This window comes from Cydia strobilella, chromosome 3 (genome assembly GCF_947568885.1).
Source record: "Cydia strobilella chromosome 3, ilCydStro3.1, whole genome shotgun sequence".
NCBI classification, from domain to species: Eukaryota; Metazoa; Arthropoda; class Insecta; order Lepidoptera; family Tortricidae; genus Cydia; species Cydia strobilella.
The window spans coordinates 6,622,633-6,641,862 of record NC_086043.1 but is presented as its reverse complement, the minus strand read 5'-3'; the positions used below and the strand labels follow the sequence as shown (position 1 = coordinate 6,641,862).

The 19,230-nt window shown below is 41.1% G+C and overlaps 2 protein-coding genes across 2 annotated transcripts; one reads left to right on the top strand and one right to left on the bottom strand.

The window, feature by feature from the left end:
- Positions 1 to 927: 927 nt before the first annotated feature.
- Positions 928 to 11,767, bottom strand: LOC134755809 (sorting nexin-17). Its single transcript, XM_063692418.1, has 8 exons — positions 11,570 to 11,767; positions 11,239 to 11,428; positions 10,652 to 11,006; positions 10,142 to 10,304; positions 7,602 to 7,817; positions 4,978 to 5,136; positions 3,976 to 4,131; positions 928 to 1,349 (listed from the first exon to the last, which is right to left on the bottom strand). Exons 1-8 carry the CDS (start codon positions 11,627 to 11,629, stop codon positions 1,203 to 1,205), a joined length of 1,446 nt encoding a protein of 481 aa, XP_063548488.1. The 5' UTR covers positions 11,630 to 11,767; the 3' UTR covers positions 928 to 1,202.
- A 373-nt stretch (positions 11,768 to 12,140) lies between these two features.
- On the top strand, positions 12,141 to 19,050 carry LOC134755713 (proteasomal ATPase-associated factor 1-like). The gene is made up of 6 exons (XM_063692259.1): positions 12,141 to 12,389; positions 12,850 to 13,169; positions 14,516 to 14,732; positions 15,332 to 15,464; positions 16,132 to 16,296; positions 17,982 to 19,050. Exons 1-6 carry the CDS (start codon positions 12,334 to 12,336, stop codon positions 18,273 to 18,275), a joined length of 1,185 nt encoding a protein of 394 aa, XP_063548329.1. The 5' UTR covers positions 12,141 to 12,333; the 3' UTR covers positions 18,276 to 19,050.
- Positions 19,051 to 19,230: the final 180 nt, after the last annotated feature.

The following is a 19,230-nucleotide window of genomic DNA, read 5'->3' as shown; positions in this document are numbered from 1 at the left end:
TGGGTGTTGTATGATAATACGTTAATAAATCAAACACATTTAGTGTTATACATATGTAGAGCCGAACCAAGCTAACTCTGCATGGAATGACAAAGTGTACATTTGTTTTCATTGATGTCAAATTTCTATCAAAATATGATAACGACACTCCCACGTTTTTATTTTTATTTTTGTTCTATTCCAGTCGGTGCCAAGTTAGCTTGAACGGACTCAATTACGATTGGAATGCCCGTGACAATAATATGTTACTCTTTCTTTCTCATGCCTGACGAACTTTGGCGTAGCTTTCCAAGGCGCACAACTATATTGTAGTCTTACGAAATAGGCTAAATGATAAAGCTGAATTTGAATAATACTACACTGAAAAAGAATATGAATTGTTTGTAGGCTATGACTGACCGAATAAATAAAGTTACATAATTTTTATATGTGACAGTTGTAGGCCTAAATTAAACAGTATTCAGTTTTTTTAAACTACGACTGGTTGAAAAGCCAAGCATAAAGCCCCCCTACACATAGAGCACGATTCACTCGTGAACGTACGAAATGACACAATTACAATGAACAAAAGCGCCAAAGCTGCCTGTAAAACTAAGTCTTGCGAGTGATTCGCGAACTAGGTAACAGGTCGATTCACAAGAGCTGGCACGAATGGAATGAATGAGTGAATGAAAATGGTGGCTCTGACCATAGAGAAATAAGTAGGCATAGAGTGCTCACTCCATACATCAGTTTTCTTACCAAAACGCTTATTATTTTCGTAGTCGACATCTAGCGTCAACTAGCCGATTCATCAGTACTACTACTTAACAATAGATGTCGCGACGAACGAAAAGTCTAAATGCTCAACAATTTTCAGCTAATATTATAACCGGATTAACCGGAACTCTATTTTCTTCTGCTTATATACATATTAGTTGTAAATCGTCAGTCGCGACACTTGTGACATCTAGTGTCAAGTAGCGGTACTGATAAATCCGCTACTTAGCGTCAAGTAGATGTCGACTACGAAAATAATAAGCGTTTTGGTAACAAAATTGACGTTACTTGTTTCTCTTTCTCTATGCTCTGACTTACCGATACAGGTTTCACCCATACAATGAAAGTTTCATTCACTTTTCCGTGCCAGCTTTCGTGAATCAACCTGTAAATGTGGGCTTTACAAAAAGACTAACCGTTCCTTTCCTCAGTATTTAGGTACTTTATAGCTCCTCGTCCCCAATAGCTTCGAAAGCGTTGTTCTCGACGCAGTCCTTGCCGGTCTTGAAGGCGACGGACGCGAACTTCTCAGTCAACTTCTGAACTGAGAATATCTCTCGAGAGCTGCCTGAGTTGTATGAATCTCCATTCTGTAAATAGTTTGAATGTTAAGGCGGGATTCCACTAGTGTGCATGTATTGAATATGCTTGTGCCGCACAGTGGCGAAATCCCGCCTTTACATTTTTATATTAACCTATTTAAAAAAAAAAGCACTGACGAACAATTTACTCCTTCCAAGATGCTAAAGATTGTTGTTGGTGGTTTTCTCCTGCCTCTCCGTGAGCAGCCATCTAATAGGTAGGTTATGAACGGCCTGTCTAGGTCGTTCGGTTGTCTGTCGAAAACTGGTCTGATCTTTGAGATCGCTAAAGCACATAATAGCCCAATTGTATATTGCATTCAAGTCCCGCCCCGCCCTTCTGCCGCATCAGCCCGTCCACGAAGTGAACCTGCACAACTGTACTCACCGCGGAGCTGAGCGTGTCGCTGGAGGAGGAGGGGGTGACGCGGCGGGAGCTGCCGTCGCGGCGCAGGAACGCGAGTCCCGTCCCGCCCTCCTGCCGCATCAGCCCGTCCACGAAGTGAACCTGCACAACTGTACTCACCGCGGAGCTGAGCGTGTCGCTGGAGGAGGAGGGGGTGACGCGGCGGGGGCTGCCGTCGCGGCGCAGGAACGCGAGTCCCGTCCCGCCCTCCTGCCGCATCAGCCCGTCCACGAAGTGAACCTGCACAACTGTACTCACCGCGGAGCTGAGCGTGTCGCTGGAGGAGGAGGGGATGACGCGGCGGGAGCTGCCGTCGCGGCGCAGGAACGCGAGTCCCGCCCCGCCCTCCTGCCGGATCAGCCCGTCCACGAAGTGAACCTGCACAACTGTACTCACCGCGGAGCTGAGCGTGTCGCTGGAGGAGGAGGGGGTGACGCGGCGGGAGCTGCCGTCGCGGCGCAGGAACGCGAGTCCCGTCCCGCCCTCCTGCCGCATCAGCCCGTCCACGAAGTGAACCTGCACAACTGTACTCACCGCGGAGCTGAGCGTGTCGCTGGAGGAGGAGGGGGTGACGCGGCGGGAGCTGCCGTCGCGGCGCAGGAACGCGAGTCCCGTCCCGCCCTCCTGCCGCATCAGCCCGTCCACGAAGTGAACCTGCACAACTGTACTCACCGCGGAGCTGAGCGTGTCGCTGGAGGAGGAGGGGGTGACGCGGCGGGAGCTGCCGTCGCGGCGCAGGAACGCGAGTCCCGCCCCGCCCTCCTGCCGGATCAGCCCGTCCACGAAGTGAACCTGCACAACTGTACTCACCGCGGAGCTGAGCGTGTCGCTGGAGGAGGAGGGGGTGACGCGGCGGGAGCTGCCGTCGCGGCGCAGGAACGCGAGTCCCGTCCCGCCCTCCTGCCGCATCAGCCCGTCCACGAAGTGAACCTGCACAACTGTACTCACCGCGGAGCTGAGCGTGTCGCTGGAGGAGGAGGGGGTGACGCGGCGGGAGCTGCCGTCGCGGCGCAGGAACGCGAGTCCCGTCCCGCCCTCCTGCCGCATCAGCCCGTCCACGAAGTGAACCTGCACAACTGTACTCACCGCGGAGCTGAGCGTGTCGCTGGAGGAGGAGGGGGTGACGCGGCGGGGGCTGCCGTCGCGGCGCAGGAACGCGAGTCCCGTCCCGCCCTCCTGCCGCATCAGCCCGTCCACGAAGTGAACCTGCACAACTGTACTCACCGCGGAGCTGAGCGTGTCGCTGGAGGAGGAGGGGGTGACGCGGCGGGAGCTGCCGTCGCGGCGCAGGAACGCGAGTCCCGTCCCGCCCTCCTGCCGCATCAGCCCGTCCACGAAGTGAACCTGCACAACTGTACTCACCGCGGAGCTGAGCGTGTCGCTGGAGGAGGAGGGGGTGACGCGGCGGGAGCTGCCGTCGCGGCGCAGGAACGCGAGTCCCGTCCCGCCCTCCTGCCGCATCAGCCCGTCCACGAAGTGAACCTGCACAACTGTACTCACCGCGGAGCTGAGCGTGTCGCTGGAGGAGGAGGGGGTGACGCGGCGGGGGCTGCCGTCGCGGCGCAGGAACGCGAGTCCCGTCCCGCCCTCCTGCCGCATCAGCCCGTCCACGAAGTGAACCTGCACAACTGTACTCACCGCGGAGCTGAGCGTGTCGCTGGAGGAGGAGGGGGTGACGCGGCGGGAGCTGCCGTCGCGGCGCAGGAACGCGAGTCCCGTCCCGCCCTCCTGCCGCATCAGCCCGTCCACGAAGTGAACCTGCACAACTGTACTCACCGCGGAGCTGAGCGTGTCGCTGGAGGAGGAGGGGGTGACGCGGCGGGAGCTGCCGTCGCGGCGCAGGAACGCGAGTCCCGTCCCGCCCTCCTGCCGCATCAGCCCGTCCACGAAGTGAACCTGCACAACTGTACTCACCGCGGAGCTGAGCGTGTCGCTGGAGGAGGAGGGGGTGACGCGGCGGGAGCTGCCGTCGCGGCGCAGGAACGTGAGCCCCGCGCCGCCGCCGCCGCGCGTGCGCGGGGACGCCGGCCCCGCCCCGCCCTCCTGCCGCATCAGCCCGTCCACGAAGTGAACCTGCACAACTGTACTCACCGCGGAGCTGAGCGTGTCGCTGGAGGAGGAGGGGGTGACGCGGCGGGAGCTGCCGTCGCGGCGCAGGAACGCGAGTCCCGCCCCGCCCTCCTGCCGCATCAGCCCGTCCACGAAGTGAACCTGCACAACTGTACTCACCGCGGAGCTGAGCGTGTCGCTGGAGGAGGAGGGGGTGACGCGGCGGGAGCTGCCGTCGCGGCGCAGGAACGTGAGCCCCGCGCCGCCGCCGCCGCGCGTGCGCGGGGACGCCGGCCCCGCCCCGCCCTTCTGCCGCATCAGCTCGTCCACGATTGACTGTACAAAACCGAAGCTAATTCAATAGGCTAGATGACAAATTTTCATTAATGGTACTAATCGACCAGGTGTGTTTTTAGGATCAAATGTCTATAAGGGACCCATTGTATTAAAGCAATACAAAAGTCAGAAATGATAGTCAAAGTCCGACAGTCGTACTTCACTCGCGAAACGCTCCTAAAAAACGATAAGTGAACGTGACGTCAAGGTCGCTGAGAGCCCATGTTGAAGTATGACCAAGAAAATTGCGGTTTTGTCGGTGAAGTATTGCGTTTATGTATATATTTGCCATACAATCTTTTTTGGATAAAATGTAAGGAATCGAATGGTACCCTTATCTTTTTGAAAGTTTAAAAAAACTTAAATTTTGAAACTTTCAGGTCCAGTATTTTGGTATTATTTCCATATATTATTTTAATATCCACATTATTGCGATAAATTGCTCATTTGCTATCTATTTGACTAGATTTCGTTATAAAATTCAACATGTGTCATCATCCCTGTTACATGTCAGTAAACTCACAATTCTATTTCTATAGGTTGTCCCCATAATCACTCTAATATATCCGTTCAGTAGTTTTCACTGAAATTATTACGAAATACGATTTACATACTTCTTGCTTAATAGTTGTGATAAAATACGGGCCTATAGTTGCAACCGCTGTCTGGCGCTGTCGTCGTGCACGGTCCCAATAAGACTCAAAAAGGCCTTAATATAGGTGTATCTATAATTTTTGTCCTATTCTAGTTTTATAACTGTGTTAAAAATACGCTTAGCATGAGTTAGGGTTCAAACGAAAAAAATTGTGGCAATAAGGGTTAGCGTACTCATTAAAATGCATGTACCTGCAAACAGACGCTTATAAACGTGGCGTGTTCCGTCTTCAAGGTGATCCACTTCAGGTTGTCTTTGCTGATGAGGTATTCGAAGGACAGCTCGAAGTTTTTGTTAGACTCCTCCAGTAGAGAGCGGTGGCCGTTTCTGACTGATAGTGACTGATCTACCTGTAAATTGTAAACAGTTATAAATTAAAAATTAAATAATTGTAGGAGTGCTGTGGTAATAAAATGAAAATATTAAATGTCGACCTTGCTGCCAAGGCAACACGATTCAAATTTCAACATCTCGTGCCTTCAAATAGTTTCCTCGCACGCGGATCCACGTTCCGGCATTCGAGGGCTTAATGATGGATTTGGTAAATAATCGAATTTAAACTGTTGTGAGACATATTAACATTAAATAATTTTACGGTTTAGACTCACTTGTTGTTGTTGTATGTCAGTTGTTGTCTAAACTCTAAACCGTAAAATTATTTAATATTGGTAAATAATGTTCATCTCAAGTATCGTAATTGCGTAGGTGTCTGTAATTTGGTATCTGATACAACACGTCTTCTGCAGTATCAACCAGTTTACTTTTATAAGAAAATATGTTTAAAAGCCACTATCCACATTCGACTACCTTTCATACCTATATCGCAAGCGAAAATTAAACAGTGTAGGTACTTACGAGTACTCAGTGGATCTAAAATATAGGTAGTTGATAAATGATTGGTAAACTGTAATCAACTACCATGTCATTAAAGATAGTATGCAATGGCATGGTATGGTATTGCAGGTGCATTTCACGAAACTATGTCATCATTTTTAAAAAACCGGAAACAGAGCACTTACGTCCTAAACGCTAAGTCTAATTTAGAATCCACAGGAAGCTGCGCGGTACCGCAGGGCTCTGTCGCAGGTAACAACCTATTTTTGATTCTTATAAATGATATAACAGCAGCTTGCCCAGACCCTGAATACATTATATTCGCGGATGATACCTGTATTATTGTACAAGCGGATAATTTCAACAACTTAAAGTCCAAACTCTGTCACGTGACAAGTTTAATCGAAAAAAGGTTCTCTGCAAATGGCATGTTAATTAATCTGGACAAGACAAATATTGTCCACTTTCGACTACAAAATACAAATACCAATAAACTGAATATTGTAGTAAATGACACCCAAATCCCACAAGTAGACACTGTAAAATACCTAGGATACCAAATCGACTCAGGACTAACGTGGGCCCCGCACATACAATCCACCTGCGACAGACTTGCCTCAGCCTGTTTTGCGCTGTCCCGACTAGCACCCAGTTTATCTATTGGGAACTTAAAGACCGCCTACTATGGATATTTCCACGCAATACTTTCTCAAGGTGTCGATCTTTGGGGTACAGCTGCTGATCGCGATAGACTGCTTAGAATGCAGAAACGCGCCCTTCGTATTATTGATGGCAAACCCGTTGACTATCCTGCACAATCTCTGTTCAAAAAACACAAAATATTAACGCTACCGTGTATATATATACTGACCGCATGTATGTATGTCAGAACAAATATACACTTGTATAAATCCAGCGGATCTACCCGCAGTGGCCCAGCCCGCAGGTTGCCCTACTCGCTCCTAAATGCAGGCTCGCGAAGTCACGAAAGTCTCTAAATATTATGGGACCAAAGCTTTATAACTCAGTACCGACCGATATAAAAGAATCGAAAAGTGACACAATATTTAACAATAAGCTACTTACTACTTGTAGAGAAGGCTTACTACTCGATCGACGAATTCATGCTGTCTATGCGAAATGATCATTGATCCCATATCGTAACTTCTTCCAAATTATCAATTATTATTGTGAATATTATTTTATTCTTAAGAATTTGAATGACTTGTAAAATGTATTTTATTTTACCAATAAAGATCTGTATATCTGTATGTATATCATCATAAGGTTCAATACACTTGACGTAACCGAGGCGTCTAAATGCACTTTGCATTTTAGACTACCGATAACCAAAATATTGATGTTAACGAAGAAACGTTGAAACAGTGATTCATAAAATAAATCCAAGCCATTTTGACGTGAGATCACTAACAACAAAATCAACAGACATATCGAGTTTCAAGTCTGGTAAACCAAATCAAATTATTTACGTATTTGCAACAAATGTTGCGATTTTACCTACATTACTCATAGAGAGACGAATGACTAAAACTTACGAATCGCTCAAAATAAGTATATGATCTGATAAGTAGGTATACGCTAAACTTAGAGCCGATTTCGATGGGGATGGAAATAGGCTACGTCAATTTAGTAATCCACACCCTAATGGAGGGTTGGAGCGAGGAGGAATATAGACAAACGGAACCCCACGCGGTCAGAGGTTACTTCTGAAATGTTGGTCATTTGAAGTTGAGAGTGACTACCAAGGAAAATCGCTGTTACTTACCTACCACATGTAAAATTGTGATCCTGCAGCACCGAATCCTCGTGGCCTATCTATCGTTGCGCCCTAGCTTTAGAGCTGGTCAGTGGTCAGCGCCAGTTCGCCAACGTCGCGCGTCGTACCAACTCAAAGCCTCAAAATTTGGCACAATATTTGCTGCTGAAAGAATGACTACCAAGGAAAGTCGTTGTTACTTACCCCATGTAAAGTTGTGATCCTCCAGCACCGCATCCTTGTGACCTTGTACCGTTGCTCCCTAGCTTGAGGGCTGGTCAGCATGAGCTCGCGGCCGGCGAGCGCCACGGACACGCGGCAGGTGGCGCCGGTCGCTCCTGATATGTTGCTCGCGTCCGTCACCGCTTCGCCTGCCGGTATTCGCCCGTAGTGCCTCAAGGTCCGCGCTAGCTCTAAGTACTGAAATGTTCATCTGATTTACCCAACAACTTATTGCCCAACAATAGGGTAGTTGACACATGTTGAATTTTATAATTGAATCTAGTTAAATAGATAGAAAATGAGCAATTTATCACAATAAATTGGAAACTTAAAAAATATATGGGAATAATAAAAAAATACGAGACCTGTTTCGTAAAAAAAAACTTTTTTTTACTTTCAAATAGGAAAAAGTAACGGTACCATTAGATTCCTTACATTTTATTTAAAAAAATATTGTATAGCAACAATATACGCAACATTTCACCGACGAAATCGCAATTTCCTTGTTTTCCATACATCGAAACGGCTTCTAAGCAAAGTGACACAGTGACGTCACGATGTGTTGCCATTTTGTTAGAGCGTTTGCTCAGTAAAGTGCGGGTGCCAGACTGAACATTATTTGTGACTTTTGTATTGCTTTAAGACAATGGGTCCCATACAGACATTTGATCCTCAAAACAAACCTGATCGACTGATATCATAAAAAAAATTGTCAACTACCCGATTGACACGAAAAAGGGTTAACCCTTTGAACGGCGAGCCTGTCGTGTGCGGCGTGTCATAGTGAACCTTCTCGGAATGCACGAAGGTTGATATTGGGCTTTGGGCTGTAGCCGCGCGCCTCAGTTGACGTCTTTGGCGGTCAGTGTTAACGTATGATTGGTACAAGCTAGCCAAAGTCAACTTTACATGAAACATATAGTTTATTTTGAGAGTGTAAGCTATCATAACACTTAGGGCCAGAGTTAACCCCAGATTAGTGAATGGTGCAAGTGGCGCTTAGTATCTATAAGCGTTGCTGGCGCTATGGGCAAGAAATAAACTGATGAGCCGTCAGAAACTTTCAAAATTAGCGATATTGGATTCAATGGACACCTCGCCACTATTTTACTTGCTCCTTAACCTTTTGGACGCCAATGACGGATATATCAGCAGCGTAGGTCCAACGCCAAAGACCGATTAATCCGTCACAGACCACAGAGCAACATAGACCTACGTGCATTCGCATAAAGTTCAATTTCAGTTTTGACACTTCGGTGACGTGGCGTCCGAGTGACAGTTTTTGTGTTTGACACGGCGTCGAGAAGGTTAATTTGGTATGCTATATAATTTTAATAAAATAAACTTATTGACAGAAAAATTAACTTTTGCAGTGAAACACGTTATTTCCAAGTTTCGTTAGTTATTAAGCATTTTTTACTAATGGTCCAACTAAGTAATAAATATGTGATTCAAAAGATTAAGTTTTTGTACATGGCGCTGCGTCTAGCCTGTTTCGGAGAAAGAACAAAACACATAGTCATGTGACAATGTAATACACAAATGATTGGTTACAAACTACATATTTTAAATTTCCCAATAATCTTACCAATATTACCAATGAAGCAAAAAAAAGCAGAACTTGCAGAAAAGCAGATTTTGATAAAAAAATTGGCACTACAATAGTTTAAATAGGTATGAATTAACATTATAGAATACTTTATACTAGAAATCATCTAAATAAATGCGGGTGGAATTATTTGTGACCGATGTCATTAGCAGCTGCTAGTTACAAAATGTAAAAAATCTACTAAGTTGCCTTTCCGCATTTTAACTTAAGAGTCAATTTAGTGCTTTGTGTGGAATTATCTACATTATCACAAGACTAATGTACACACAATAATAGGAGATATTCTTTACCGTCAGATAAGGATGTTTGTGATCCAAATTAACTGTTATGTCGCTACAAAGAGCATTACTGATAGCCACTTTAAGATAATTTTTATGTTGTTTCATTATGTGCTATCATGGTAGGTATTTATTATCAGACCTCACACCAGGTTTTCATCTCATTTACATACTGTACTGTAAACCTAGATGAGAATCATCTGAAGTTAATAATAAAAACAGAATTAAAATTAATTGGTGGCACAGTTTTTTATGTTTTTTTATAACAAGTTCCAGTAAAATAAGATGGATGATAGAGCCTTTTCATTTAAGCTTTTTATCAGAAAAACTGGACAAGTGCGAGTCGGACTCGCCCACTGAAGGTTCCGTACTTTTTAGTAATTGTTGTTATAGTGGCAACAGAAATACATCATCTGTGAAAACTTCAACTTTCTAGCTATCACGGTTCATGAGATACAGCCTGGTGACAGAGAGACGGACAGAGGAGTCTTAGTAATAGGGTCCCGTTTTTACCCTTCGGGTACGGAACCCTGATAACAGGGTGTTACAAGGTCTAACAGTACTACAAGGTTGATTGAAAGTTCCATGTTTACATGAAACAGGCCACAAATACAAACATTAATTAAAAATCTCACCTCTCTCTTTTGTTTATTTTCTTCATATGATTTCAGTATGTCTTTGATATGTGACTCAGCTGTTAACCAGCCTAGATCAAGCTCTTCTATGGTTTGTAAATATAATAGGTCTAATGACACCCTATCTATCATTAAATCCAGATCATAGCACAGGTCCCAGTAACTGAAATTACAAAATATTTTATGATAATTAATTAAACTCTATAAATAAACTCTTTTTGCCTTTAAAAGAAGCAAAACACAATCATGCTTACTTCATATGGTTACTTTTATTCATCAAGTCACCATCAGATACATTGGAGCGGCCAAGGTGCACAAAAATAACTGAACACACTCGTAACACCTTGACAATAGAGGGTTGTTCAGATATTTGTGAGCACCTCGCCGCTCCGATGTATCTGATGGCAACTGTACATATTAGAAATCAGCATTCCTATTCAAGCATATAACTACAATAATTATAACTTACTGTGGTCATAATATCAACGCAAAATTATATTGTTTCCTTACCTCTTCCTTAAAACAATTTTATCTTCAGGCCTAACATACTTTTGAGATATGTATGGAGACTCATATTCCTCCAGCTTCTTCAATGCCGGCTGGCCATCCTTAGCACAACTCCAGTTAAAAAGATATAGTGAAAAGTATTTTGACAATTCTTTTGGCAAATTAATATAATTACAAGCAATGTCAAGTATTGCGCTTGAGGAGTCTGTGGATGAGACGGAGAGGGGTATTCGGTAACCATTCATTAGAGATATTTCAATGTCCACTTCGTGCATCCTCACTGAATGTGTTTCTTGTTGCGCCGAAAACAGGAAGGTGATCAGAAGTTCAGAGTTTGCCAACATAGGGTTTTGTCCAACTGCAATAAACATTGTCCTTAGTTGCTAATAAGATATAAACATACAGGTCATACACATTTTATTATATGTTTAACTTGATCGCATCTTTTGATCGAATCAAAGGCAAATTTTTGAACTGCACACTTACAGGCGGGATGCATTTTTTCAGTACCAACTCAGTTCAGTGCAAAAGAAAGTAGCAGACCAATATCATAGGATATTTTTAAAACTAGTTAATAAATGTTTACTCACCCAGTTGAATATACTTTTCCAATAAGATCCGTCTTTCCTCTAGTTGGGAATTGGTTAGAAATAATTTCTTAGGTGGGAATTGTGGTAACTTAAAATAAGGATTTTGTGCTTGCAACTGTTCGTGAAGGCAAAGCAGCTGCTTATACCTTGTTGTGCAGTGGAAAAATCCATCTATGTAAATATTGTAGCCCTAAAAGGTAAAACCACAATTAATAACGTTTAGCAACATGCGTTGACTAAACACAATACAAATAAATTATCTAATTAACAAGTAACAAAACAATAACTAAACAGATGGATACTTTGCACGGCATTCTCAAAAACATATTACCGTGTACGAAACTCCGTTGTCATCTTGAAACTGCTGCAGATCAGGTATAGAAAAATGCATTTTTGCAAGGAAACCTATTACTTGACATAACTTTACCAACAAACGATTTTTAGGCGCCTTAGTTCCACTGTTTATAATTACATTAAAAATAAACACACATTCGCCCACTTTCGTTTGTCGTTTCAGTCCACAGACTAAACAAAAAAAGACAATCTGCCCTCAATCTGCCAGACTGCACAGATAAAAATAGAGAACCAAGCTTTCAATGTTGGGAGCATTGATATTTTTACAATTACTTAAGCACATTTTTAGCGATAATAAATGTAGCTTAAATATCTTTTGGGGTATGTTCGAAAACCACAGTTTGGTTGCAAATCGAAATAAGAAGAAAAACCAGTTAATTCAATAAATAATCTCTACAAAATAAAATAAAAACGTATTGTATGCGTATTCATCGAGATATCAATTGTAGAAACAATATATTCATTCAAAATGTTTGTTTAACTTTACATTCGTTAAATATTTTACCTCATTAAGAACATACCCTTTTAACTGTCAGCTGTCAAGTGTCAGTTTCAAAATTCGCATCTTTAGACAACTCATCTTGAAAGTGTTGTTCATTGTTATTGCTTCTTTTCGCACAATTATGTGCGTTTAATTGATACAATATAAGCGTCTTAATAATAAAAACTCAAATCCACATCTTGTGTTATTTCAACTTTGAAAGACACCGTCAGAAACTTTTTATTTTAACTTATAAAAGCATGTCGGCGAAATTCCCGGTTATCACAATTCAATGCGATTGGAATGAAGTCATAAAGTAAGTTACTAGATAAACATTTTCTTTTATTATCAAACCTGAGCCTAGCCAACTGCTTAACAAAAAGCCATGATCCCCAGAAGTCCATAATTTATTGAGTAGGCGTTAGTCCTTCCGCCCTCTATGCCCCGCCCTTTGCCCTGCCCTGTTTATGTCTACTATATAATATATCATGTGGACCCGGTTAATGCCCCTAATTATTTCAATTTAACTTTATATGCTACATGACAACTTTTGGAACCTGAAAATAAAGTGTTTTGCATGCATTAAAAGTTTGATTATTATCTTATTGTTTACAAATAAGTATATTATGTGTAAATACTATCCCTTTGTGTCGCTAACAACTGGACAATGGTATTGGAATTTTTAATTTTTGAAATAAGTCATTTATAAAATTATACTATGGAATGATGTCTTTCAAGCAATGCTTAAATATCTATATTGTTTAATTTCTTTACAGACTGCCAAAGTGCAAGGCTTGGATATCCTCCAAGTATTTAAATCAAAATAGTGTTCATGATGAACTTAAAACAAGCTTAAATAATAGCGATGGGAAGATTAAGATAGAATTCTCAGATAATTACCAGTATATATCTCATGGAAACCTCAGCCTTGTGATAAAGCACATATCTGGTTTGAAGACAGCCTTTGTGGCTCCTACAAAAGCTTATAAAGTGCATAAGAAGGGAGTCACTAGTGTGTCTGCTTCTGGCACAGAAAATGCATTGGCTATATCTGCTTGTGATGGTGACCAACTTTTAGTTTGGGACAGCAGGACAGGTAAAATTTAATTTTGTACAAGTCTAGAATCAAAGCACTTTTTCAATGGATGAACAATTTTACATGATTTAAATATGAAATTAATTTTAACAATCTTATCCTAATTGATATGTACTTTAGTTTTTGATTCCAATTTGTTAAATTATGATGTTGAGTAGCTATTAGCTATTTATAAAAACAATTAATTGCTGCATTATATTGCTGCCCTTAAATGCATGATTTTTTCTTTTTGCCCGAATTTAATATATGTATCACATAATTGTTTGCTGATTCTAGGAAAAATTGTCGAAAAAATATAAAATCAATTTGCACTGCGAAATCAGTGTTAGAAGTTGCATAGGCTAAATCATATGTATGTAAATATATAATTATTAGTAAAAGATATAGAAAAAATCTTACTACCATCAGAAAGCTACACTATTTATGATAGTGATAAAGTTTTCAAATATAAAATAATTACAACCCTGAAAAATCTGCCCAAAATCATATATTAATAATTTCCTAACTTTTCCGACATTTCATCTTAAAATAAATGTAATTTTTATAAATTAAAATACTGTGTTTTAAGTAAACATTCGGAAAATGGATTAGTATTACTATTGAAATAATATACAGTAACAAATAGCATTTGTCTCATTATGCATAAAATTTGATGTTTATGTTGTGTAGGCTGCATCCTACACTATGCATTTAAGGATTAAAAACCAGCCAAGTGCGAGTCGGACTTGCATTCCAAGGATTCCGTCCATTACACAATTTTTAACAATGTATTATTTTATGTAGAATTTGAGTGAAATGTCTTTAAAAAACCCGTAGGGGTCAGATCTATAACTAATTAATTAAGTCCGACTCACGCTTGACTGCACATTTCTAATAGGTTTTCCTGTCATCTATAGGTAAAGAACTATTTTGTGTATTTTTTCAAGATTTTAGCCCCAGTAGTTTCGGAGATAAAGTCATCAATGTGGTCATTTTTCGCCTATTTTCTTGAATAACATCTAAACTGTTTATCCTAAGATTATAAAATAATATATATTTGAAATTCTCACAAGGAGCTCTTTCGTTTGATATGTACGCAATATAGTTTGGAAAACTTTATTTTGAAATTTTCTCATTTAACCCCCAAAAGTGGCCCCCATGTTTAAAATTCATTTGTTTACGTTACATGTCGTTACACAAACTTACATATGTGTACCAAATTTCAAATTCGTTTCGGAGAAAAGGCTGTGACAGACGGACAGACAGAGACAAACCCACGAGTGATCCTATAAGGTTCCGTTTTTTCCTTTTGAGGTACGGAACCCTAAAAATGTATTTAATTTTCACAAACACTATGTGTTTTACAGGTGAAGTCATGCTAGACCTTAAAGGCCATGGTGGTCCAGTGTACAAGAGCAAATTCTTCAATTCTGGTGTAGTGGTGATATCGGCTGGTGCCGATGGATCATGTCGGATCTGGTCTGCTGAGACTGGAGTCAACCCTGTCACGCTAATAGGCCACAAATTGGCCATTTGTGATATTGCTATTGTTGAAGTTGGAAGGAATGTGATTTCTGTCAGCAAGTAAGGCATGCACAAATATTTCATCATGTTTCAAAACTAGCTTTGCCACATTTTTTAATAAGGTGTAATCAGGTAACTTCAAGTGCTTTAGGCAATACGTGCAAATAAAAAAATAAAATATTTATAAATAGTGCAATAAGGACTCCAATGTCTTCAATATCTAAAATGATTGAATGAATTTTTCTAATTTAGTCGTGCAACATTCTGAGGTGTTTTGAATTACCAAAATACTCCTATGCTCTTATTCACATGTAAGGTATTAACCCTTTTCCAGGCATAGTACGATTTATCGACTACATACGCGCCAATAGAATTTCAACCTTAGCAGTCCGATTTAAGGTTCAAATTAGATTTGACTTTAGGGAAATGTGACTTTTCTTCAAATCTATCATGAAAGCTGAATTAGTCGGAATATACTTATTTGGTTTTTTTGAGAAAAGTTTGTAGATTGGTGTGGCCTGGAAAAGGGTTAAATTATTATTAATAAATTATTTGAATATTCCAAGAGTTTATTCAGAATGCTTGAGATTTGATTGAATTCTGTTAGCTTGTCCCTTGATTGTTATTTAATAACTAATAAGTATTTTTCTTTTTTCAAGGGATGGTACTGCAAAGCTGTGGGATGTTGGTCAAGCAGCGTTTTTGGCCAACATTGTTGGAGGTCATGGTCAGATAAATTGCTGCACCCTGACAACAACAGCCAATGACGTGCCTGTTGAGAATGAGAGAGAGGTATGGTCTTTCGGGGCCCATTTGAAATCGACGACGACACTCATTTCATTAACCGGTTAAAGCGAACCAACCATTTTTTTATGGTGCACGCGCCATTTTACGTAACAATAGACAAAGGACAAGCCGTTCGGGGCCCGTTTGAAATCGAACGGCTTATCCTTTGTCTATTGTTACGTAAAACGGCGCGTGCTACTACCTGTATAAAAATGGTTGGTTCGCTTTAACCGGTGAATGAATTACGACTCTATGGTAATTGGAATAAGATTCAAAATGAACTAATGGAAAAATATAATGCGAGGCTGTGTGTGGTCTCTACGGTCATTGAGTGCCGGCGAGTCGAACGCTAAAGAACCAGTTTAAAATGTGTCATCAAGATGCGTAACAAAGGCGCGTTATCGGAGAGCACACTTACACTGGTTTTTTGAGCGTTGGACTAGCCCGCGCTCAGCAGCCAATTAGAATTACACGACTCTTTTTTGCATTGCACAAATTTACGGATAAAAACCAGCAAGTTTTGTATATGGGAAATCACCAGATTTGCAATGTCTTATGTCGTCAAACAACGATTGCGCGTCTGATGTACCTTGCTTGATGCTATTTTATTTTAAACAATTACTTGACAGTTATGAATATTATGATTAGCCGAAGATGTATTACCTATTTTTAGGTGGGAACAAGTAACAAACTCTTAATTATTGGTTGCGAGAGTGGCCTAGTCGTCGGTGCCCACGTGGCCAAAAGGGAGGAAATGTTCCAGAAGCAAATGGACTCCGCCTGCAATGCTTGCATTGTTGTAGGGCAGAATGCCATCATTGGCTGTAGCAGTGGGAAGGTATACAAATATTTATTTATAGTTTGGCATGCCATTTCCTTCTGTAGAAAAGGTGGCAAATTTAAAAAATGTAGGTGCTAAGGTTTATAGTCCCATAGAATTTTTCCCAAATTTCAATTTTGCGCCTTTTTAGGGTTCCGTAACTTCCGTACCTCAAAAGGAAAAAACGGAACCCTTATAGGATCACTCGTGCGTCTGTCTGTCTGTCTGTCTGTCTGTCAGTCTGTCCGTCTGTCACAGCCTATTTTCTCCGAAACTACTGGACCAATTAAGATGAAATTTGGTATACATATGTAACTTTGTGACCCAAAGACGGACGTGTAACATAAACACATGAATTTTAAACATGGGGGCCCCTTTTGGGGGGTAAATGAGAAAATTAAAAAATAAAGTTTTTAAACCATATCGTGTTATATATCAAATGAAAGAGCTCATTGTGAGAATCTCAAATATATTTTTTTATAATTTTAGGATAAACAATTTAGAGGTTATTCAAAAAAATAGGCAAAAAATGACCATCCCCCCCCTTTATCTCCGAAACTACTGGGTCTAAAATTTTGAAACAAATACACAAAATAGATCTTTACCTATACATTACAGGAAAACCTATTAGAAATTGCAGTCAAGCGTGAGTCGGACTTAATTACTTAGTTTTTGATCCGAACCCTACGGGTTTTTTACTCACGTTTCACATAAAAAATACATTGTCTAAATTGTGTAATGTACGGAACCCTTGGAACGCGAGTCCGACTCGCACTTGGCCGGTTTTATTCTACTTACAAAGTGTGTTTGAGAATGTGGGAATATATATTACAGATTACTTGTAGCTTGGTATTAACATTAACAAACGGATTTAAATTGATCAAAACAATTGTTTGTTAACGGTGTTAATTGTGTGTTTATTACGGAAATATGTTCCGGTGTTATGGATGTTTTTTTATGTATATCAGTATCTATATATATCGTCTTCTAGTACCCACAACACGAAAATTATTGAGCTTAGGTACTGTGGGACTAGTTGATATGTCTAATATTGTCCAGTATTTATTTATTTTATACCTTATTGTACTAGTCTTAAAGTCTATATTAAAACCTTTTCTTCACTAAAAATCTCTAATCACCATGACTGGAAGGTTTTGTTGGCGACCGTCCGACCAACACTTTATCGTGTAACTTATAAAACCATTTTTTCTTTTCAAATTTAATATACCTTTAATAACAAAGAAATCGTTTTTTGTGCAACAAGAGAGGAAAGTTGGTTTTTCTTGCGAGTGTTAACTTTGAGTCCCGAGAAAGCGAAAGATCCTATAATTGAATCACGAGCGAAGCGAGTGATTTTAAGTTAGAATATTAAGCGTAGCGAGGGACTCAAAAACACGAGATGTAAAATAACTTAGCTCTCGTGTGACACATATAATTTTTCACCTCAGTAGTGAGAACATATTAAAGGTACTGTATTTCGAACTTGTAATAGACCCTTGTAATAGAGTATAAAGTGGCAGTTCATGGCCTTCACTAAATTAAAAAGCTACTTTGTTTCACTCCCTGGAGTGAGAAAAGTCGCACGTTCTTCACTTCAGGGAGTGAGGAAAGTCGCACTTTCTTCACTCCAGGGAGTGACGAAAGTAGGCTTGTTCGAGCTGCTGAGGTGAAAAAATAATTTAAAACCCATATTGCACTTACAGATAATGCTCATCAACCTTCAAAACGGCGAACAAGGGGAGTTTCACGAATCCGCGAGCCCAGTCCTAAGCATGGTAACATTGCCCAACCAGATGTTCGCAGTCGGGCGCCAAGACGGCACATGCACTGTCATGTCACTACACGAAGCCCACGGTGCCACCCGAGTCCAACTGACCGGCTCAGACTGCGACGGAATCAGAGACCTAGCCTTCAATGGAAAATGGATTTTTGCTGCCTGCCGTGACTGTAATGTTAGGAAGTATGACTTCAATCAAGTGATCGTACATTTTAAGTGAGAGTTATTACTTCATGTAACAATATCTGTAAGTTAATTTTTTTTTTGCTCTTTGACCGCCAAGGACGCCCAATACGCGCACGGAAAGTGTCTTCAGCGCCATTACGTGTATATGCCGGCGGCGTGTATATGACGAATATCCCCCCGATCGTATAGTCCCTGTGTAATGTTTTGACGGTAGTCACATTAAACCAATAGATATTGGTAGGATAGGTTCGTTAGGTTGCTTCAGATGCCAAAAGGGCAAACTGTCCAGAAATAAAAAGCTCCGCGGGGCTCCGTCAACATAGGGAACGAGACACTGATTTTCACGTTTCACGATATGCCTAGGAACTTCATGATCTGGCGGATATTACGATCGGTCGCCGACATTTAATAGAGATAAATAAATCTACAAATATGTTTCTGTAATCCTTATCAGCTAGCTTTGATTTTAAATAAACTTTTAAACTAACATATCCACCAACCACCAACAGCTCTAAAAACAACTTATGAATTTTTTGTAGTCCGTGTCTTGGCGGCCAAAGTGTTAATAGTGATAGGATTGTTGTTGACTGAATTAAGCGTTCTCAATTAAATGAGGTAGTCTTGTTGAACTTCAGAGCAAACTATTTACCTTTATTAAAATCGGAGTACTGCGAAGTTTTACCCGCCATAATGCTTCACCCAAAAAGTAGTAATTTTCCGCTCTAATATAAGCAAATAAAACTAGCTGAATGATCTAGTGCCTATAGTGATTTATACATTGAGCTAAATAAAATATGTTCAAGACATAACTACATTTCGTTTTGTTTGGTGTACCTAAGTATTAGTGCTTAGTATTATGACCACACTTGAAGACCACAGACCACGAAGACATTTTACGAAACGTCGGAGGCTCGGAGGTAAGACAATTTGAAATCTTAATTATAATTATACTGATTTTACACGAGTAATGAGTCCCGTTTAACTAGATG